Source organism: Diceros bicornis, chromosome 32 (assembly GCF_020826845.1).
Source record: "Diceros bicornis minor isolate mBicDic1 chromosome 32, mDicBic1.mat.cur, whole genome shotgun sequence".
Lineage (NCBI taxonomy): Eukaryota > Metazoa > Chordata > Mammalia > Perissodactyla > Rhinocerotidae > Diceros > Diceros bicornis.
In genome coordinates, this window is record NC_080771.1 from 23262681 (window position 1) to 23286162 (window position 23482).

The 23482-nt window shown below is 41.2% G+C and overlaps 2 protein-coding genes across 2 annotated transcripts in view; both read left to right on the plus strand.

The window, feature by feature from the left end:
- The window catches only part of PKD1L3 (polycystin 1 like 3, transient receptor potential channel interacting), a 354098-nt gene that overhangs the window by 170798 nt on the left and 159818 nt on the right, over window positions 1-23482 (plus strand). The window lies entirely within an intron of this gene.
- Window positions 1-23482, plus strand: part of PMFBP1 (polyamine modulated factor 1 binding protein 1) — a 42424-nt gene that overhangs the window by 4386 nt on the left and 14556 nt on the right. Inside the window, exons 2-8 of the mRNA XM_058527692.1 lie at window positions 550-705; window positions 9109-9351; window positions 12907-13128; window positions 19011-19181; window positions 20154-20264; window positions 22633-22759; window positions 22853-23010. Of these exons, the coding sequence (XP_058383675.1) occupies window positions 550-705; window positions 9109-9351; window positions 12907-13128; window positions 19011-19181; window positions 20154-20264; window positions 22633-22759; window positions 22853-23010 (1188 nt within the window). The remainder of the gene's footprint in view (window positions 1-549; window positions 706-9108; window positions 9352-12906; window positions 13129-19010; window positions 19182-20153; window positions 20265-22632; window positions 22760-22852; window positions 23011-23482) is intronic.

Sequence of the window (23482 nt, forward strand, 5' to 3'; positions counted from 1 at the left end):
AAAGATCTTATGCAATCAGCCCAGGGATTTGACTTTTATTCCCTTTGGGGTAAATCTCCAAAGAAAAGCATTAGGTTTACAGGTGACAGAGGTCTTTTGGTTTAGTGGGTAGAAGAGAAAGCTGAGACTTCAGAATCCACATCAACTCCATGACTGATTCACTATAGTCTTGAAATGTTCATTTGACATCTCAATATGTTCATTTCATCAGTGGCAGAACCATTAATATTTATGGACAGTCCACTAGGTGCCTGGAATTATTCTAGGCACTGACTTCCTCTTGAAAAACAGAGGAAGTGTCTGTGATGCACCCACAGCAGTGGGTGAAGTTTAATTAATGTAAATAAGTAATTGTCTGAATAACGCAGAGCACTCAGACACTTTGCAAATGGATACTGTGTAAAGGTTACACAGGATGAGTAATAACAGCTAAGCATTGATGGACAAATTTCCAGCAAATTTAAAGGCTCTGTCAACCAGTTAAGTGACTGAAAGTAAGCATTTTCTTGATAGTTTATAATTGATGCTTTTGCTTTTCTAACTGCCTAGGTGGGGGAGAGAGACAGAGAAGTAAGCAGCCTGAACAGCAAGCTCTTGAGCCTGCAGGCTGACATTAAGAACCTACATGATGTCTGCAAGAGACAGGGGAAGACCTTGCAGGAGAATCAGCTCTGTGTGGAGGAGGCAATGATGAACAGCCCCCACGTAAGGGATCCGCAACTGCTAGCCACCTCTGCTCCCTCGACTTCCACCTCTGCTCCCTTGGGCAGGAACAATAATAGAAGGTTCTTCCACTGATCATTCAAGAGCATTTATTGAGCAGGGAATGAGAGAGAATTAAACACACACACACACACAAACACCATCCCTGCCCCGAGGATTTCTCAGTCTAGCCCTCTCCAAGGTCAATTACGTCTGAGGTTCTCTCTTTTCCTTATCTGGCCTTTCATACCTGGATTTGCAGCACCTGAGGCCCACTGCCCTGAAAAAAGCAGATCCTAGTTATCTAAGGAGAGTAGCATCTCCTAAAGGATTTTAGACGAACTTCTAAGTCAACCGTGAAAATAACATCCATCTCACCTGCTCTGAGGTGTCGCCGCTCATCCCTGCTGCAGGTGCTCTGTATTGCCACACCTGCAGCTCTGCCTGCGAGCTTTTCTTCTGAATGCAGGAACCAAATCATAGGACAAGCTGAAGTGCAAAAGAGTTAATGACCCTAGAAGCAGCCTTCAGCCAATGACTGATGGGAAGATGGTTGATTAAATAACCTATCTCCCTTGCCCCTCAGTCAGAGATAACTCAAGGCACACTCTTTGCTCTGTTCCAGGTTTCCTCAATGGGACCCAGCGCCAGTTGCGCGCAGTGGTAACTAGCTCGATAACACACTCTTTCGCAGCTTCATTCCCTTCCTTGTCTCATTTCCCCACTCCCCCACCAGAGTTTCCTAAGATCGCCTCCCACATCAACTACTACTTGACACTCAGTTCCTTGTCACAGGGCTTGCTTCCTAAGGTCTCAAGTCAAGACACTCAGAAACACTTATCCTATGCATGTGTGAACAGGAAGACCTCCTGGCATGATCATCTTCCTTGAGACCATGATTTGAATACTTATCTGTAGTCTAGGCAGTTCATCAGCTGAGGCAACTTCATTTCAGCCTGAGGTTTTCTCTCTTTGGAAACTCTAGTGTTAAGGTCTTTCAACCAGTCTCTAAATTTATCCACCCAAGCTGGGGAGCCAGCTGGGAGATATTCTCCCATAGCTTTCTAAAAACTTCAGGTTTCCAAGAATTCCTTACTTGGAAGTCTTCACTTGTATTCAGGGACTTGAGTTCTTGGTGAACATAAAGCAGATACTGGTTGCGCAGACCTGTCGTTGGACCCCCAGTTAGTCTCTTAGCTGCTGTGTAAGCAACCACCATGTTCTTTAACGTTGTGGTCAAGGATCTGGTCTCTCTTAATTGTGTCTGTTAGAGTTCTCCCAGGACTTACCACCTCCCTGTAGAAACCACAAACTGTTCTGCAATGCCCTGAAAATGCTACCAACAAAGCAATTCTACCTTATCTTACTGAGCATTGCTGTCCTTTCCCCAGGAAGTCACAAATACAGAAAAATCCATTGGGTTTCCTAAATGGATCTCAGGAAGAATATTATCATAATTTACTTCTCTCTAAATATTAACGTTTTAGGAGATTTTCAACCATTGCTGTCACAAGTTTATTTATTCGCCCAGTCAGGGAAAGCCATGTGGCTTATAAATGTACTTGGCAACTTGGAAGAAGAAAGGTATTAAATAGCAGTTAATTATTCTAATTGCCCAGAAGAAGGTCTAACAGCTTGAAATAAGCTTTAAAACAGGTGCCTTTTTTCCTAGCACTTAGCGCAAAATTTAAATTGCAGGCTACACACACAAATACACAATTAGGTGTAGACTTATACTCTTCCACTCAGAAAATCCCTGCAAGATCTGCCTGTCACAAAGAAACATAATATGGGAACAAAGAGGAAACCCAAGACTTTCTGAAATTTTGATGAATATCTAACAAGGAGTTAGGGAAACAAGCTGGAGGTCATAGTTCAGGACCACAGTTATGCAAGAAAATCTAAATGTTACATCAGATGTTATGTGTAACTAGAAGAGTGGCAGGCAGGGGCTGGGTGATAAGGAAAGAAAATGACATGACCTCGGGCCGGCCCCGTGGTTTAGCGGTTAAGTGCGCGCACTCCACTACTGGTGGCCAGGGCTCGGATCCCGGGCGCGCACCGATGCACCGCTTCTCTGGCCATGCTGAGGCTGCGTCCCACATACAGCAACTAGCAGGATGTGCAGCTATGACATACAGCTATCTACTGGGGCTTTGGGGAAGAAAAGGAGGAGGATTGGCAATAGATGTTAGCTCAGAGCCGGTCTTCCTCAGCAAAAAGAGGAAGATTAGCACGGATGTTAGCTCAGGGTTGACCTTCCTCACAAAAAAAAAAAAAATTACTGAAAAAAAAAAAAAGGAAAATGACATGACCTTGTAAATCAAGAATCCGTTATGCTCCAAAACTCAGGAATAGAGCTGGGTCCAGGGTAAAGCAAGAGAGGTGCCTCAGGTGCAAAATTTATGGGGCACTCGCTCTTCAGGTGACAACCCTGCGCTTGCCTGCTCCTGAGTCTGAGTGCCTGCTTAAAATTGGCACATCACTTGCCTCACTCTAGTCCTGACCCTGCCCAGAAATCAAGAGTGCCTCGATTAACGTGAAAGGAGAAAAGATCAACAGAGATATCATAATAAAATGATGATCAAACCAGAAAAGGAAGGGTCTTTTTGAGCAATTTCCCAGGCTTCTTTGGACCTGGTGGTGACATGGGGAGAATAGCCTGATATTCAGTAGAGTTCCGATTGTCAAATTCATCTTTGAAGTGTATGGAAGACATTATTTTTAGCATAAAACTGTGTGAGCAATTTGATTTTTGCAGATAAAAGTAATTAGTTGAACATGTAAAGATTAATAGACTCTTGATGGAAGTTATCACACAAAGATATCACTTTGAATCAATGGGAATGAAAAAGAAATTTTAAGTGAATCTGCTAAATACAATGTGGGATCTGGGATTGGATCCTGGAACAGAAAAAAACACATTATTGGAAAAATTGGTAAAATCCAAATAAAATATGTGGTTTAGATAATAGTAATCTACCCATGTTAATTTCTTAGTTTGGACAAATGTACTGTGGTTATGTAAAATGTTAACATTAGGGGACGCTGGATGAAAAGTATATAAGAACTGTCTATACTACTTTAGCAATTTTCTATAAATCTAAAATTATTCCAAAATAGTTCATTTTTTAAAAAATGTGAATCTCTGGTAAGCAGAGATCAGTGATGAGAAGAATGTCTAAACCACAAAGATGCATCCAAAAGAAATGCATGTCACTTAAACACTCAGTTCTACGCTCTACAAGTCAAAAAAGTACAAGAAATGCAATTTGTAGAAGATATGAAAAGTAACAGATAAACCTACCTATTGATATAAGGCTAAACCAGAGTTAGGAGGAAAATATCTCACTTAATACCTCAAAGATAAGGAAAGAAGTTCATGACAATGACTGCAAAAAGATGAGACTTTCAGTTCCTAAATGAAGAAAAAAAAATCAGCAGGGATCTGGTTTATCAGAGCAATGCCAACCTAAGACAGAGGAGAGTCAGCGCAAACTAGCGTAGGGAATAAAATGGTTAAAAAGTATTTTGAAAAGCCGGCTTTAGGCAAATCAGCAGGGCCTGATGACATACCTTGAGGAGTACTTAAGGAATTGGCAGGTGTTATTACATAGCTGCTAGCGATTATTTTTGAGAACTCAAGAGGATAAAGAAAGTCCCTGTAGACTGAAAAAGGGTAAATGAAGTACTCATCTTTTTAAGAAGGGAAAAAGGACAATCCTCGTAATTATAGGCCTGTCAGCTTAACTTCAATATCAGGAAAAATATAGAACTTAACATCAATCAATTAGCATCAACTTGAAAAGCACGAAGTATTGGGTGGAAACCAACGTCAGTTTTCAAAAGGCAAATCACGCCAGGCCAATTAATTTCCTTCTGTGATCAAGTGGCCACATAGGCAAGGAGAGAGCAATAGCTATAATCTCTTTGACCATAAGGAGGCCTGAAAGGTTGACTAAATATGGAAACAGTTTCCTACAGATGGCCAGTGCTCTCCATCTTTTAAGACAGGTGAGGTCTGGATAGAAATCCATCTGAGAAACACAGTGGGCCAGATGGCCTCTGGAATCATGTCCAACTCTGGATAGTCATTCTAAGAACTAATCTTACTTCCATAAAATCATTTCCAACTTGCTCATTTTCTCCAGATCTCAGTTTAAAGGTCAAAGAAGAATCTAATAAAATATCTATGTCTTCACCAGAAAGAAAACTTTGAAAAAAGAAGATAGAGAAGCAATAGGAAATGCATTGATGCCTTTATGATACTGCCCTTTGGCACGTATGTAAGCAAAATGTAGGCTTAATCCACAGCATGTCATTTTCTCTTCATTTAGAATTAAGAAAAATAATCTTTTGAATACTTAAGGATAAATAAGTAGAAATTTAATAGGTCTCAAATAAGCCTAGGGATTTCTCCAAGTCTTTGAAATTTGATTCCTCTAAACCCAGAGGTAACAATAGTGTGCCAATGTTTAAAATTCTCATCCAAGAAAACTCTAGTTTCTCTGCAGATTTGAGCAGTTTGGGGATCTTTACAAACAGACAAATTAGGTCACTTGCTATGTTTGCCCTGTGGCAAACTGGAAGATGAATTCTCATCATCTGGTTGGTCCATCATGTTACCTCAAACCAAAATTGAACCCAGGAGATTCAACGTGACCTCTGGGGAAGAGACACAATCAACAGTTCTCCAGCCTCACTGCCGGGCGGCTAAGCTTTATGCACATAGGAAAAGACATTCTTTACCCACAGGAGGCTTTAAAGCCAAAGAGCAATTACGAGCACACCTAAGCATGAGAACATATCACGTACTGGACGAGGAAGCTCTAAAACAACAGTTTGACTTATTGTAAAAGAAGAGCACTTCTCTCATTCTTTTGGGTAATGAGGAGAAAATAGGGACATGGAAATAAGAAGAAGCAAAGAAAGAATAACAATGAGGAGAGCACGGTTAGTTTTCTACTGGGTCCTACATATGCAGCAGTGGAGAGGCAGGTCCAGATCAACAGTTACACAAGAGCACTAGGAGGACCAAGATTCTAATTTCTTAATTCTCGGAGCTCAGATTACCTTCAACAAAGCCAAGAGAAACTGGATTTGGGCAAAATTTGATAAGGATTTTATTAGGTATTTGCCTCACTAACATAAGCCCACCTACCCCAGAATGTTCACTCCTTTGCTTTAGTTCTATCCGTATTAAGTATTTATTCATGACCATGTTTTTTTTTAAGTAGCTCCCCACCCCCCAGCTTACCTGTGTAGACAGAGGACTTGGGCTCTTGAGAACCTCCCTCTACACACACACACACACACACACACACACACACACACACACACTACTCCCCAGTCTCTTCTCTCCAAACCTCATTCACAGACAAGTTGTGAGAACAGCAACATTCTTATCTTGAGAAGAATGAAAGCACTTAACTACAAACATTTAATATAAATGTTAGCAATTATAGCCACACAAAGTATACAAAATTCAGATTTGTTTGGCTCAGGAAAAAAGTATCATCAACCTCCCTCTGGCCACATACACCGCTTATTCAAGCCAAGAGGTCAGCTTGTCTTTGCCTAGGCTTTCACCTGCCTGGTGACTGTAATCTTCCATTTTCTTTGTCGTCTCTATTCTGAGATGTTTAGTGTGAAATAAACTTCCAAGAGAGCTGGAAAGAGTAATCAGATTGAACTGACACATCAGCTGTTGTCTTTCTGGTCTGAACTGGGCCGAGCTTCCCTTATCTGTGCTGCCCTCACCCACTCTCGCTAGAGAAGATTTTCCCTCTTTTGGGTCTCAGCTCTTATCGAATTAATCTCATTAAAACTTCATCTCTCCAATTACTCAGACCAAAATCTTGGAGTCATCCTGCCTTGGAGGACCATCATCTCCCAGCACCCCACATCTAACACAGCAGCAAATCCTTTGGGCTCTCCTTTCAAAATATATCTAAAATCCAACCACTTCTCCTAACTTCCAGCTTGGTCGGCGCCACCGTCCTTTCTCTCCTGCACTTCTTGCTGCTCTCCCTGCTTCTGCCTCCCTACAGCTGATTTTCAATAGGGTAGCCAGTGTGTCCCCTGTAACATCTAAAGAAGATCATGCCACTCCTTTGCTCAGTACCCTCCAATGGCCTTTCATCTCCCTGAAAGGAAAAGTTACAGTCTCTGGAATGGCGTATATGGCCCTAAAGGACCTCACCTCCTTTCCTGTCTCACCTCAGCTGGTACCACTACCCCCATCACTCTCTCCTCTCCAGCCAGGACAAAGTGGCTCCTCAAACACCACCAGGCACCTCCCACCTCTAGGCCTTAGCACTTGCTGTTCTCTCTCCCTGGAGTGTTCCTGCTGTGGATTCCCATCAGGCTCCTTCCCTCACCGCCTTCAAGTCCTAACTCAAATGTCCCTTCTCAGTGTAGTCCTCCACGAGGACACTTGACTCAGAATTACAGCTGCCTCCATCCTGGCCTTCCTCATCTCCCTCCCCTGCTTTACCCTCCTCCCTAGCACATTTTCCTTTTAACACACTGCATAATTTACTTGCTTACTTTGCTGTCTCTCTCTTCCTCTCGCTCTCCCTTCCTCCTTCTCCCTCTCTATTACATGCAAACTCCATGAAGACAGGAATTCTGTCTTATACACTTCTGTATCCCCATTATCTAGTACAGTGCTTAACACATAGTAGGTGCACCATAATATTTGCTGAATGAATTAATTAAATGAAAATATCATATCCACACAAAGGCTGATATGTTAATGTTCATAGCAGCATTATTCATGATAGCCAAAACCCAAAACAATCCAAATATCCATCAGCTGGTAAACAGATAAATAAAACTATCCAGCAATAAAAAGGAACAGAATACTGACTCTTGCTACAATCTGGATGAGCCTCGAAAACATTATGCTAAGTGAAAGAAATCAGACACAAAAGATGACATATTATACAACTCCATTATATGAAATGCCTGGAAAGGGCAAATCCATAGAGGCAGAGAGCAGATTAGTGGTTGCCTGGAGCTAGGGGTAGGAGCAGGAGTGACAAATGGATATGAGAGAATTTTTTGAGGTGATGGAAATGCTCTAAAACTGGATTGTAATGATGGTTGCACAGCTCTATAAATTTGCTACAAATCATTGAATTGTACACTTACAATGGCTGGATTTTATGATATATAAGTATACCTCAATGAAACTGAAAAAAAATAACAGTTAACTTTAAAGTTTGAAAGTACTCTGTAATGAGGCCAAGGCCATAAGCTCAAATTCTTGGGAGCCAATGAAATTGCTTATTCTCTATTTTATTTCCTTCTTTCCTTCAATACCTAGCTGTGTATGAATCTCTAATGTAGGCCCTAAAGAAGCAGACATGGCCTTGCCCTCCAGGAGTTTATAATCTAATTAGGAGATAAGATGCACAGAGATCATTGCAATGCATGACAGAATGTGAAATACCATGTTAAGGACATGCCAGTTAAGTCTATGGTATTGGTGCAAAGACAGCTTTGCAGGGAAAACAGGAAGGAAAGTGGGATTTGGACAGGGTTTTAAAGAATGAGTAGGAGGATAATAAGCAGAGACGGGAGTTAAGGAATGCCCACAGGCCACCCTCTTCATCCACCTCTTTCACAGGTCATCAGGGAGGTTGGGTAAGAAAATATAGACACATCAGTGCAAAGGCTCAATTGTACTAGAATAACACTTTAGGGATGTGTCCTACCAGCAGAATACCTGATATAAAGTAGGTGCTCAGCATATGTTTATTGAATGAATGAATGAAACGTAGGACGGGTCTAGCAGCATTTCAAGTTGATTGTGGATTGGCAGGGAAAGATCTCACACACACACACACACACACACACACACGCTCAGCATCTGCAAGGTCACATCTTTCTTTGGGAGAAGACAGAGTCAGTGCCCAGGTGTGCTTGAACAATATCTCTGCCTCCCATTTCCCAGCATTCCAGAAAGCTGTTTCCCCAAGAGCTTACCTTTTTATCTGGGTGTTTTTAATAATCGAATTTAGTCCAAGAACCATGACCAGAGATCCATTACCTTCCAGGTCAATTGTGTTACCTTTACCTGTGAAGACAAAGCATAAGCATATTATCATGTGTGTCTTTATGTGTGTGTTTTCTCTTCCGACCTAAATAATAGGAATGGTAGATATAAATAGTTGGAAAGAACTATGTTTTTTTTTTCTTCTTTTAAATCCTTCTTACAGAGTGGGACTACAAAGTGATGTTTCATTGTGAATAGAATGGAATGTTTAATAAGCGCTGTGTAGATGAAGATAAAAGGATGGATAGATGGATGTGAATGGTTGAACAAATGAAAAATCAAAGAATGAGTGCATACTTAGTGACAATCTAAAGGCTTTTCTGTATGTTCGATCTCTACTGCAGAATAAGAAGCCAGTGTTAGCATTCGAGGAGTCACCGATGGCGTTTCAGCCCAGCAAACAGTGTCGTCTGAGACAACTCCAACAACTGAAGAAAAAATTGCTGGCCCTTCAGCAAGAGCTGGAGTTTCGCACAGAGGAGCTGCAGACTTCTTACTGCTCCCTCCTGCAGTATCAGTCCGTCCTGGAGAAGCAGACTTCTGACCTGGTTCTTCTCCACCATCACTGCAAACTGAAAGAAGACGAGGTATAGATAGAATAACTAAGGAAATGTCCAAAAGCCCATGTACCTACAGAAATCAGGCCACGCCTGCTAGAAAGCAAACACTGGACTCAAAGAGGAGAGCTTCGCCACACCTTGAGCAGGTTTTATCAACCTTCCCTCTTTTTTTTTTTTTTTTTTGTGAGGAGATCAGCCCTGTGCTAACATCTGCCAATCCTCCTCCTTTTTTTTTTTGCTGAGGAAGACTGGCCCTGGGCTAACATCCGTGCCCATCTTCCTCCACTTTATATGGGACGCCACCACAGCATGGCTTGCCAAGCAGTGCATCGGTGCGCGCCCGGGATCCCAACCGGCAAACCCCGGGCCGCCACAGCAGAGCGCACGCACTTAACCGCTTGCGCCACTGGACTGGCCCCTCAACTTTCCCTCTTTAATTCTCGATCTTTTTGAAGCTGAGCAAAGGGAACTAAACAGAAGGCATAATTGGCTGAGACCTCCAGAATTAACACATGTGTGTATGTGCTTGTGTGTGTGTGTTTGCACATGTGTGTGTGTGTATGCTGTGTATGTAGGTCTATCATCTCCATTCTATTACCATTGCAATTTAAATGTGAAAGACTCCAGGTCTCTGAGGGTTATAAAAGAGGTATGAGGTCCATTAAATCAACCATTTTTAGAAAAACCACGTTTTGATAATAAGTAAGTTCCTAGCACTTGCACAGTTAATAAGATAACCAGACACTGAGTATGAGTCAATCATTGAATCATTTTTTCAGACTGGAGTTTCAGATCATGTAGACTTAGCTTAAGTATATTCTGGACATTCACTTCTATTCATGTCCCAGGGTAGTATTTTTTAAACCAGAGAGTGGCACCCTTGTAAATTCCAAAGACCAAAGCTATAGAACTTAAACCAGTTGAGCAGCAGTAACACTAGCAGCAATAAAACCATGGGTTATAAGTGATGGGACAGGCAGCCTCCCCCTGGCACTTTCTTCCTTTGCTCTTAAAGATAAAATTCCAAGGATTGTGTTCGGCAGTGCTGTTATTTAAGGACTAACTCCAGGGGCTTTATGAGGGGCCTTAAAGAACATCGAATTTTTGAAAAGGGTGTATTATGGCCAATGAGAATTTGCCAAAAATGATTGGGAGGCAAAGGAACAGAGAAAGGTTATCCTACAAAATATAGTCTGGGACAAAGGCTGTGAGCATAAACCATGGTTTAATAAAGTTAATCCAGGGCTGTGTTAAAACTGGCTGGTTCACTACAACTTAAACAAAAGTCCAGCCTGGATCAAGTGCCCCTGAACTGGTTGGGATTCTATTTAGCTGCATATAACAGAAAACTCCAAAGTAATAATGCCTTAAATAAGATAGTTTATTTCTATGACATATAAAAGAAGGTTGTAGATAGGTGGTCTAGAATTGTTATGGTAACTGCATGTGTCATCAGATACCTTTCTTTTGGCTCCACCATCATCAGCTCAAGACTTCCATTCTCTAGGCTACCTAAGATGGCTGCTGGAGCTCCAACAATCACATCCTTGTTCCAAATAATCAGGATGGGGGAGAGGGGATAGGGAGAGAAAGGCACACTCTTCCCTTTAAAGAACACTTTCCAGAACCCCTACACAACACTTTAACTTACATACATTGGCCAGAGTTAGTCACATGGCTATAGCTAGTTCCTAGGAAGCCTAGGAAATGTAGCGTTTCAGTGAGGTGCACTGCTGTCCCAAATAAAGTCAAGGTTCTATTACTAAGGAGGAGGGGGAGAATTGATGTGGAATTCAGCAAGTAACAGTCACTGACACAGATCCCAAACTGGGAAAGCACTGGAAAAATTACTTTAGGCATTCTGCCAAGTTCCCCCAATACTTTGTTACCCAGAAGCATCAAACTTCTGTCCAAGGTTGGGTTTCCCAACAGCAGACCCTAAGATAAGGAGATGAATACAAGTAGTTAATTCAGGAAGGGATCCCAGGAGGTACAGTGAGAGAGTGGGGAAGTGAGTCAAAGATGGGCAGGAAGCCCATAAAGAGAAGCACTATTAAGCAGATCATTGCTGTGGGCAACTGAGTTTCAATCCCTCTGGAGAACTCTGGGAGACAGTGTAGAACAGCATCAGAGTAATCCCAGCCAACCTACGCAGTCAGCAGTCATCGGTTGAGGGCTGCACCTGAGGGTATCAACCCTGCCCCCATACTTGTAACCTGCCTGTCTTGCTCCCCTGCTCAAGTGGGCTTCTGGGGCCAGAGCAGCCCTCAGGCAAAGAGTTGAAGATGTTTGTGGTTGGAATGGGTTTGGTGTGCAAAGCAATGGTGAGTGCCAGGGGGATACGGGAGGGCGACTGACAGCTTCTGTTATAAACATTTGAATATAAAATATTCCTTTCCTCTTCTCTTTATCTAATTAACACCTCAAACTAAATGATCCTTTCCTAAGAAGAATCTCAAGTGGCAGGCAGCAAGTATAATTACCTTAGACCAACAGAATATGTTCTATCTTAATTCTACGCTGGACTATTTGAACCAAAAGGAAGCCTTCCTTGATGACCTTCTTACTCTTTTATTTTTCCTTTTTTTTTTCTTTTTTGTGAGGAAGATCAGCTCTGAGCTAACATCCATGCCAATCCTCCTCTTTTTGCTGAGGAAGACCGGCCCTGAATTAACATCTATTGCCAATCCTCCTCCTTTTTTCTCCCCAAAGCCCCAGTAGATAGTTGTATGTCGTAGTTGCACATCCTGCCACTTGCTGTATGTAGGACACCGCCTCAGCATGACCAGACAAGCAATGCGTTGGTGAGCGCCCGGGATCTGAACCCGGGCCGCCAGTAGCGTAGCGCGCACACTTAACCGCTAAGCCACGGGGCCAGCCCCTGACATTCTTACTCTTAACTCCTTCAATACATATAAATCAATACATGTAATTCAATACATATAATACAATTTAGCATGCTCAACTATATGCAGTTGTTTGCTAATCTCAAATCATTCCTCCCCAAAATTGTAAGAGTTTATAAACTCTTTGAGGGAGGAGCCTATGTCGTAAACGTATATATCCCCTCAGCACCCAAGATGTTGTTCTTCAATAAATAGCTGTCGGTTGGTTGGCTAATTAATTGATAGAAAGGGAATCTAAATAAGGATCGTACAAATCCCAGAGGAACCTGGGGTCATGTTCCCCCAATATCTCTAGGGAACTTTGCTGACATGGCCTGTGTGCATGAGGGGCTCTCCATTTCCTAAATTAGACCTCTAGAGAATATCTAGGAAAGAAAGAATACTGGCATTTCAAGCCCTTGAAAAAGTGGAGCTATACAAATTCATTCCTGTTAATCAACTAACAAGTCTTTATCAAGTTCTTACTACATGCCAGGCAGAGTGGGAAATAGATATGGTCCCTGCCTTTAAGGAGCTTACCATCTAAATAGGACTATCTTTTTTAATTTCTAATCATTAACATTCTGACATCACATATTGTGGCGTTTAGATCTGTGCTGGGCTTGTTCTGTGCATCTGGGCCTATCTGTGCATGTGCTCCCATGAGTTCAATGTGGTTTCGTTCCTATACCAACAGGTGATTCTCTATGAGGAGGAAATGGGAAATAATAATGAGAACACAGGGGAGAAGCTCCATTTGGCACATAAGCAACTCGCCTTGGCTGGGGACAAGATCCTCTCCCTAGAAAGGAGCTTAAACCTCTACAGGGACAAATACCAGACTTCCCTCAGCAACATTGAGTTACTGGAGTGCCAAGTAAAGATGTTGGAGGGGGAGCTCAGCGGGATCGTCAATCAGGTAGGACTTAAACCAGACGACTCAGGCCAGGAGCTCCAGTAAGTAGACATCATGCTCCCAGCTGCTCCCCTGTAACAGTCCCAGCCTCCCCTGCCAGAAACCCAAACATTCACCCACATGTCAGTTCCTTCCCTTGAATTTTGTAGCCCTCAGCTTTTGAACTTCCCACCCTCACATCTCCTGTAAGATTGCTCCTTAGCAATTGTGAGGCCCGTAATTAATATAAATAGCTACCACTTCAAATAACGCAGAAAGAGAATTACCGAATGAGCTCTCAAATCTTCCATGTTCTCATGGGGGTCTGGTGGAGGGCTCTTCTGGGTCACAGCTCATGCAAATCATGACTTCAGGATCAACGGGAGGAGAAAGCCCTGAAACATTGCAAAGCAGAGCCAAAATGCCTGAGTTTGTTTCTTTTTTCTTTTAATTGCTTTTTTTAATTACACAAGTAATAGAGCAATATAGGCTCTCTAGACAGAATTATGGAGATTAAACTGTGAAAGTCCACCTTCAGCCTCCTCCACCCCACTCTCCTCCCCTTAGGTGATCACTTGAATGATGTGTTGGGAATCTTCCCCAGCCTTTTGCTCTACAGTTACATATATAAATGGTTAGGGTTTTCTTTTTACATAAATGGGTCATTTTATAAAAGTGGTTCTACAATTTGCTTTTTAAATGTATATCTTGACAATTTATTTTAGTTACTACCTTGTATTCTATAGTATGACTACCATCTACTGACCTGTTTGTCTATTACAAACAAGCTAAAATGAACATATTTATTTCTACAGGGTAAATTTCTTGAAGTGGGATTGCTGGGTCAAAGGATATGCTTATTTTTAATGTTTAAAGATACTTCTAAATTGAATATCAAAAGTGTTCTACCATTTTACACTTTTACCAGCAATCATTGAGGGAGTTTATTTCCCCACATTCTGTATATTTTCAATCTTTTTAAGTTGTCTAAACTGATGGATGAAAAAAAAAAGTTTTCTCAATACAATTTTTATTTCCTTTAATTCTAATAGAGGTGGGCTGGGTTCTCCAGAAAGCAGACTCTGACAGATTAGCATGAAGCACATTTTTAGAGGGAACTCTTGTATCAACCCCTGTGAAAGGAGGGGGAAGGAAGCAGGGTTGGGCAGAGGGAGAAGTTGAGCTGTGATGCAGACCCAACAAAGGCTTCAGCCAACCCCATAGGGAGCTCTGGGGCTGGATGGACCCACAGAGCAGTCCTAAATGGGGGTAAGGGAGCTGGCCCTTATACCTCCATGTTGATCAGTTATTGGATGTGAGCTGTCCCCAGGGAGAGGCATGACCTTGGGCAAAAGTTTTCTTCAACCCAGACACTCCCCAAAAAGAGCTGACAGCAGAGGGCTGTCTCAGGCAGCACTCCCAGCAGCCAGGGGAGTAGGTCCTTCAGTGCTGAAGGGGATCTGTGAGGCACACAGCAGTGCCCACCACACTATGAAGTATTGAGCACTATTCGAAAAGCGTATCGGTTGTGTGGATTTCTGTTTAATTAATTATTGCTTAAATCCTTAACATATTTTTTATTGGGTTGTCAGTCTTTTTTGTATTGACTTATAGGAGCTTCTTAATATGTTACAAGTAATAATGCTTCATTACATATGTTACAAGTATTTTTTCCAAGTTTGTAACTTTTGGTTTCACTTTATTAATGGTATTTTTCACCACACAGAAATTGTTAATGTTTATGGAGTTGAATCTCTCAGTCCTTCTTTATAGATTCTAGGTGGTGTGTCTTGCTTAGGAGGACCTCTCTACCCTCAAGATTACAAAAATTTATCTTATATTTTCTTTTAGCACTTTTTTTAAAAGGTTTTTTTTTTTTTTGAGGAGGATTTGTCCTGCACTAACATCTGCCCATCTTCCTCTTTTTCTTTTTTCTCCCCAAAGCCCCAGCACATAGTTGTGTATCATAGTTGTAGAGTTGTATCTTTTCTATGTGGGACACCCCTCAGCATGGCTTGATGAGCAGTGAGGAGGTCCGCGCCGGGAATCCAAACCGGCGAACCCCAGGCGGTCGAAGCGGGAGCACGGGAACTCAACCACTACACCACGGGCCAGCCCCTTAGCGCTTTTATAATTTCGTATTTTCATGTTTTTATCTTTAGTCCATCTGTTTTTTATCTTTAGTCCATCCATGAAATAGCTATCTTTAGTCTGTATATAGTTAATGAGATTAGGCTGTAATTTTATGTTTATCAAAATAGATCTCCTGTTGTCCCAACTCCACTTATTGGACATTCCATCTTTTCCCCATTGATGTGAAGCTCCAACTCAGTGTATATACCGATTCTTCTGTACACGTGGCTCTCTCTGGACTCTTTTTTTTTTTTTTTTTGGTGAGGAAGATTGGCGCTGAGCTAACATCTGTGCCCATCTTCCTCTATTTTGTATATGGGATGCCGCCACAGCATAGCTTGATGAGCAGTGTGTAAGTCTGCGCCCGGGATCCAAACCCGTGAACCCCAGGCTGCCAAAGCAGAGCATGCAAACTTAACCCCTGTGCCACCAGGCCAGCCCCTGGACTCTATTCTTTTCATCTACTTGCTGGTTCCTACATGAGGATCAGAGTTTTTTAGTGACTTTGACTGATAGCGTGTTTTGATAACTCCTTTTAGAGCAGATCCTCCTTCACTATTCTTTACTTCCAAATATTTCTTGGCCATTTTTGTACATCTTTCCTTGGTTAAATTTAGATTTATGTCGATTTACTTTCAAATTATATATTAATTTAGGAGAAATTAGCATACCTTATGGAACATGACATGCTTCTACTTTTCCTGAAGTTTTCTTATGTGTCCTTCAGTAAGATTTTACACTTTTCTTTATAGATCTCACATATTTCCTGCTAAGTTTATTCCTAGATACATTATAGTTTTATTGGTTTTATAAATAAGATCTTTCATATGCTGAATTTTATCAATTATTTCGGATGTGGAGGAAAACTCTTATCCTGTCACCTTATTGAGCTCTCTTATCAGATTTTCAGTTGACCACCTTGGATTTTTCTAAATTGCTTTACTTTTCAACATTTATACAACTTGTTTCCCATCTTACCACATTGACCAGAACCTCCAAAACAATATAGAATCATAACATCCTTGCTTTGCTCCTCACTTTAAAGGAAATATTTCTAGTATTTCACCATTAAGTATAATGTCTATTCTTGGCTGCTTGTTAATATCTATTTTTTCAAGTTGACGGTATAATTGTCTATGTGTAGCTTATCAAGAACTTTTATCAGGAGTGAATGTTGAATTTTATGAGATGTTTTTGTTAGCATCTATCAAGGAATCATAGAATTTTTTTCATTTAATTAAGTAGATTCCATTAATAGATTTTCATTTATAGAACAATCTTTATGTTCCTGGAATAAATCCTACTTGATCATGATATATTATTATTGTTAAAAATATATTATGATAAACTGCTATACTAAATTTGTTAAAATTTTATTTTTTGCATCTATTTTCAGAAATGAGATTAGTTTGATGGCTTCAATTGTCACGCTCTCATCTTGTATTGGTGTCTGGATTATGCTACCCTAATAAAAATGAGCTGGAAAGCTTTTCTTCTTTTTTTTTAATCTCTATGTATAAACATATAAAATGTGTATTTCTTTAAGATTACGAATAAAACCAACTCTTACTCCTTACTCAACAGTCTACTCCACCTCTTCTACATTCTTGGACTATTCCTTTTGCTATAACAATTCCTTGTTAAATCTTTCAGAAACAATTGTGGGTGGTAAAATTTCTCAATACTTCCATGTCTGAACAAGGTTTATTTTGCCATCATTCTTGGATGCTAGTTGGGCTGGGTATACAAACTTTCAAAAGGACTTTTCTTTAAGTCTTTGAAATATTTATGCATTGTCTTATACCAGGCAGTATTGAAGAGAAATTGTTAGATCTCAATGTTTCTGGTTTTCCATAAGTCACCTGTTTTATCTCTTTAAACTCTGGAATTTTTTTAGGCTCAGAGTTTTTACATTTATTCCTTATTAACCCTCTCAGCACTTAACTGACTCTTTGCATCTGAAGATCTACATTTTCGTCAATTCAGGGAATTTTTCTTCTATTACTTTTAAATTAATTTCTATTTTTCATCCTGTAGTATTAAGAGGGTATGGGAACCTGTGGATATCATCTTGCTGTTTCTTAACTTTGCTATTGTTTTCCATTCCTTTGCCTACTTACACACTAAATTATTTGTAAGGATATTATTCATGGTCAATTTGAGACCTCTGACCGACCCTTCTGTAGCTTGCTCACAGGCAGCTTTAATGCCCAGTGGACATGAACTATTCCCAACTTTGCCTGAAAAAGCCCAATTAGAGAGACAAGTTTAATGGGGAAAGATCTACCACCCAAACTAGAATTCTTTGCTCGTTTTTGACTGTGTGCCTCAGTTCACCCCAATATTAGTGCCAACAATGGGCAATGGAATTCATGCGTGATTTCAGACGATCTAGGGAGAGACATTTCTTAAAAAATGGCTCTAGAAAAACAGGCATACTCATGTTGCTGAGAGTATCAATTGGTACAATTTCTTTGAAGGACAATTATGTAACATCTATCAACGTTTTAAATATGCCCTAGCTGTCTGCTTCTATGAATTTAATCTGCACATATACGAGAATAGGTATTCAAAGATTTATGTGAAAAAAAATATTCATTTCAGCTTCATTTTAGAAAAAACTTGGAAACAACCTATATTCCCATCAGTAGGAGACTGGATAAACACATTTAAAAGCAATTTAAAAGAACAAAATAAAAGCACATGTATTAACATGGATAAATTTCTAAGACATCTTGTTGAGTAAAAAAAAAAACAATTTTTATCTTTTGAAAAGACAACATAGGGGTGGGCCCGGTGGCGTAGTAGTTAAGTTCGTGCACTCCACTTCGACAGCCTGGGGTTCGCAGGTTTGGATCCTGGGCGCAGACCTATACAGTGCTTATCAAGCCATGCTGTGGCCTGCGTCCCACATAAAATAGAGGAAGATGGGCACGGCTGTTAGCCCAGGGCCAATCTTCCTCAGCAAAAAGAGGAGGATTGGCAACAGATGTTAGTTCAGAGCTAATCTTCCTCACACACAAAAAAAATAAATAAAAAATAAATAAAAATAAAAAATAGAACAAAAAAAGTTTAAAAAAATACAGCATAATATCATCTGTATTCTACAGATTCATTTACATGTAAATGTATAGATAACGTTCTAGAAGGATATGCACAAACTGCCATCTCTGGGGAATGCAGTGAGTATGGGATTAGAAGTGGCGGTCAAAGAGAAATTTAGACTTGCCTGTAATGCTACAATGTTTTAGAAAGATAATATATATGTATAGCTTGTGTAATTTGAAACTAATTTTAAAAGAAGAGTAAGATAGATCTACAAGTAATAATATGGAAAATATCCTAAATAAATTGTCAAGTGAAAACACAATGTTTAGAATAGTGTGTAGAAGACTTTCATTTGTGAAAAGAAAAAAGTAGGGGGTTATATACATATGCAAATATGCGTATACAAATATGTATAAAATATCCCTGGAAGGATACCCAAAAAACTGGTACACAGACTGTCATGGAGGAGGAGACCTGAGTCACAGAGGGTCAAGATGGAGGAAGACTGACTTGTCGGTGTATTCTCTTGTGAACTGTTTGAGCTTTTTACCATGCATATGCACTTGTTAAGTTTTTTACTTTTGTATATGTGTATATGTGTATGATGCACATATATGAAAATAAACTTTTAGAATATGGATCTAGAGATTTTTCATGCTCATGGCACCCTGAAGTTAACTCAAAAATTAGGAACAAAAACAATCCATTATTTTTAAATATCCCAGGAGCCGGAGAGCAAAGGTGATCATTCAAAGACGCGCATGTGTGCTTCTGCCTGCGCCATTCAGGAGCATCAGGAGACCCTGAAACGACTGTCTGAAGTCTGGCAAAAGGTCTCTGAACAGGATGATCTAATCCAGGAGCTTCGAAATAAGCTAGCCTGTAGTAACGCTTTGGTGAGTGCCTTCTTCTAGAACATTTTTCTGAGAGACCAAAATAAAGCCATGAGAAAAGAAAGGAGGGAAAAAGAGTCACCTAAAGTAATCTCTTTCACCAAGACTCCTCAAATGTCTTAAATATACCTGCCCCTGCCTTTTGTTCATATTCTTCATGGTATGCATCCCCCCAACCCACACTAAGTTCAAGGTTGTAAGAGACTTAAAATCTCTCACACAACAACCTAAGTGCCCATCAGTATGGAAATGATTAAAGAGATATCCACGTTATGGAATAATATGCAGCCAATAACAAGAATTAAGTGGATCCATAAGGGCTGTATGGAAGGATGTTAGTGATATATTGTTGAGAGTAAGTTGCAGTATCCTATATATAGTTCAATTCCACTTTTGTTTTTTAAAGCCTTTGATCAAAATGTAGGAAAATATACCGGAAATTTCCAGTAGTGCCCCCTCCCCCTCAGTAGAGAGAGAGGAGAATAGATAGAGAGGAGATTTTCACTTCTTATTTTCAATGCTTGGGTTTTATTTGGATTATTTTCAACAAGCAAGAACAAACATTTCATGTTTTTTAAATTTTCAACACACATTCACCCACTCTATAACAAATTTCCTCCTTTAATTCTTGAACTTTGAATCTTTCCCTCTGATAGATTAGGTACATCTTTCCATCACAGCCTCCAAAGAACCTTCTTCTGCCTCATAAACTGGACCACACAGAGAGGTTCAGGAGGGAGTCCAAAATGTGGCCACTGACAGACTCGAGACAAATCACTGTCTATGCCTAGTGAACCTTGGTAGAAGATTGAGAATATAATTCCTACTCCCTACCAACCCCACAGGAAGTGTGTGATGAATTATATAATGCTACAACAAACTTGGGCTGAAAAAAGGAACACCCTGCAAAAATAGTAATAGTAATAAGCACATTGCATTGATCATTCAGCATAACTGACCTGTGCTCGGTTGTAGGTTCTGGAGCGTGAAGAGGCTTTGATAAAATTACAAGCAGACTTTGCTTCCTATACAGCCACCCACAGACATCCTCCTAGCTCCTCAGAAGATTGTGAAGACATCAAAAAGGTGGGAGAACTTTTGCTTATTTGTGCCTGGTGTGGTCAGGCCAAGTTGAGTCTGATTCTGGTTTTTCCTGCTTATTATTTTATTTTTATATTATATTTTTATTTTATTATATTTGTGTGAACTTGGTTGGCCCTGCTACAAGAATACTGCAGAAAATGTGTGCCAAGCCCCAGTGAGTGTAGCTGGCAGCATGAGATTTTGGAATTGAATTTTGGAATTGTGCCTTTCTCTTGACCCACTTCCGACAGTATTATCTCAACAAGACAGAGACTCCTGTTGGCTTGCCAGATTCAAAAGGCCCATCCAGCTTTCTAGTTTCTGGCTGGAGTTGAAAAGTTGCAAATTTAGGGAAGATTATTAATTCGAATTCACTCCCTTTTTTGAAAACTCAATGTTTTCATATTCAAAGCCATCTCAAAAGTTGATTCTAATCATGAATAAGCATTTAAACCACGTAAACGAATAGCAAGATTTGACCAACTGATAGTCAACACTAGGTTAGGTCCCCTCCTACGCAAGGTCTTAGCTGAAGTCAGGCATGCCTGAACTTGAAGTATGAGGCAAAGCCAGCCGCACAAGGCTGTGCCATGGGCAGGTGACGGCATGCCTGCAGATGGGGAAATAGCACAGGCAGTGACAGAGAGAGTAGACAGCACAGATAAGCTCTCCAAGGGGTCCTCTAGTGGGGGAGCAGAGACTCTTCTCTTTCCAGGACTTTCTGATGCCAGAAAGTTTGAATGAATGAGGGATCAATATTGAACTTGGGAGTTCCTCCTTGGACATCTGTCAATATTTACTTTAAAGGTGCAGTTCCATGTTATTCACATCCTGACCTACAGCACAATCTCATAAGACTCTCTTTTTTTTTTTGTCTAAAAAATGTCTTTATTTCCCCCTTACTCTTTTATTTTTTTAGTGGTAAAAAACACCTAATGTTAAATTTACCATCTTATCCACTTTTAAGAGTACAGTTCAGTCATGTTAAGTATATTCACATTGCTGTGAAGATCTCTAGAACTTTTTCATCTTGCAAAACTGAAACTCTATATCCACTGAACACTAATTCCTCTTTAATACTCCATTTTTTAAAACAATAGACCCTCGCAAGAAACAGAATACACCTTTCCCTGCCATTTTATATACCCTATCCAAAGCCTTCATGTGACCTGGATATTCTATTAGGAATGGAAATGTCCACATGAGAGTTAATGCCAGCAGTCTTCTGCCCGCTCAGTTGGCCTGGCATAGAGTGGGCCCTTGAGTCCATGTGGTGCCCACCCCTGGGTCATATGGTGATTGCTCTGTGTTTCTCCAATCCCACCCCCGCTTCCTGCAGTCCTCCCTCACTGGCGGCTCTGAAATCACATAACTCTCTCTCCCCAGCGTCCCCTGATGCCCAGATGACTCTTTGCTCCTCCTCGGCCACATGTTCCTGCCTTCTCTTAGTGACAGCCTGTTCCCCTTTCCTTCAGGGGAGAAGCCAAGTTCCTGCCCAGGGACTGCAAACCCCGCATGATGTGATCACTCAGGAACCTCCTCCCGCATCTCCTCCTACTCTCTCCACCACTGGGTCGCTCTAACCACATGGCCTCCTCCATGTTCTCTCCCCAGGGCCTTGTCACTGGCTAGTCCCCCTTTCTACAAAGCTCACACACTTACAACATGGCTCACACTCTCACCTCCAGCAAGTCCCTGCTTGGAGGCCACCTTCTCAGTGAGGCCAATCCCTCCATTCTATTTAAAGTTGCAACCTCCCCACCCCATATGTCTCCATTCCCCTTTTGTTATTCTGTTTCCTCCATAGCACTTATCAACTTCTAAGGTTTTCTATAAGTCACTCTTATTATGCTCTTTGTCTGTCTCACCTCACTAGAAGGTCAGCTCCATGGGGGCAAGGATTTGTGTCTGTGTTTGCGCCACTGTCTCCAGTACTAGGACCATTTCTGGCACACAGTAGGCGCTTCATAAATGACCATCGATTGTTGCAGGGAGGAAGGGGTGGCTTCTTTTGTGCACATTCTGTGTGAGCATGAGAAGTCTGCCATACCTTGTTTTTAATTCTCTCTTTTCAGTTTTTAAACTGAAATATAATTGACATACCATAAAATTCACCAAAGTGTACAATTCAGTGGTTTCTAGGATAGTCACAAAATTGAGCAAGCATCACCACTAATTTCAGAACATTTTCATCACTCCAAAAAGAAATCCCGTATCTATGAGCAGTCACTCCCCATCCTCCCTCCCCCAGCCCCTGGCAACCACGACTCTACTTTCTATCTCTAGGGATTTGCCTGTTCTCGACATTTGGCATTTTAGAAAGCCTTCCTCCCCCGTGTCCCCGCCCTGCCCTGCTCTTCTATCTACCCAGATACTGAAGCATCTGCAGGAGCAGAAAGACAGCCAGTGCCTGCACGTGGAGGAGTACCAGAACCTCGTGAAGGACTTGCGCATGGAGCTAGAAGCCGTGTCGGAACAGAAGAAAAACATCATGAAGGGTAAACCGTGGGCTGGTGGGCTGTGGCGGGGGAGCCAGAAAGAAGCCAGAACCCTCCTCTGAGCAAGAAGCGCTCTGTCTCATCCTGTTGTAGACATGATGAAGCTGGAGCTGGACCTGCATGGGCTGCGGGAGGAGACATCTGCCCACGTGGAGAGGAAGGATAAGGAGGTGGCCATCCTGCAGCGGCGGCTGCAGGAGCTGCAGATACAGTTCACAGAGACCCAAAAGCTCGGTCTGCAGAAAGACAAGGTAAGGCCAGGAGCTCTCTGGTTGGAACTGCCAACAGGGCAGGCGTGAGGCCTCAGCTGGAGCTGCGATTACCTGGGAAGCACCAACACATGCGCCAGGAGACTGCAGGCTCTTGAGGCCCAGAGGGGATTCTGGGCACTTCTTTGCTCTTTCTCATAGCACATAATAAGTAAATAAAATATCATTATCCAGGGACATTAACAGACATGTCGGCCCTATAAGAAAGAGATTCTTCCCCCACCCTGCAAGGAAGAGAGTTTGGGACACCTTTGTATTGTTCCTTTCTGCTTCTGTTTACGCTGGATAGTGGAAAGAAATGCTATAAAAGAATGTGTAGCCTTATTAAGAATTTCAAGTGAATTTCAATTCTTAAAATTGCAAGTATCTTATGAATATGCAAGTCAGACAGTTGGAAAATATTAGTGAAGCTATGCCTTGGAAGATCTGTGGTTGCCAACATAAATCAAGCTCC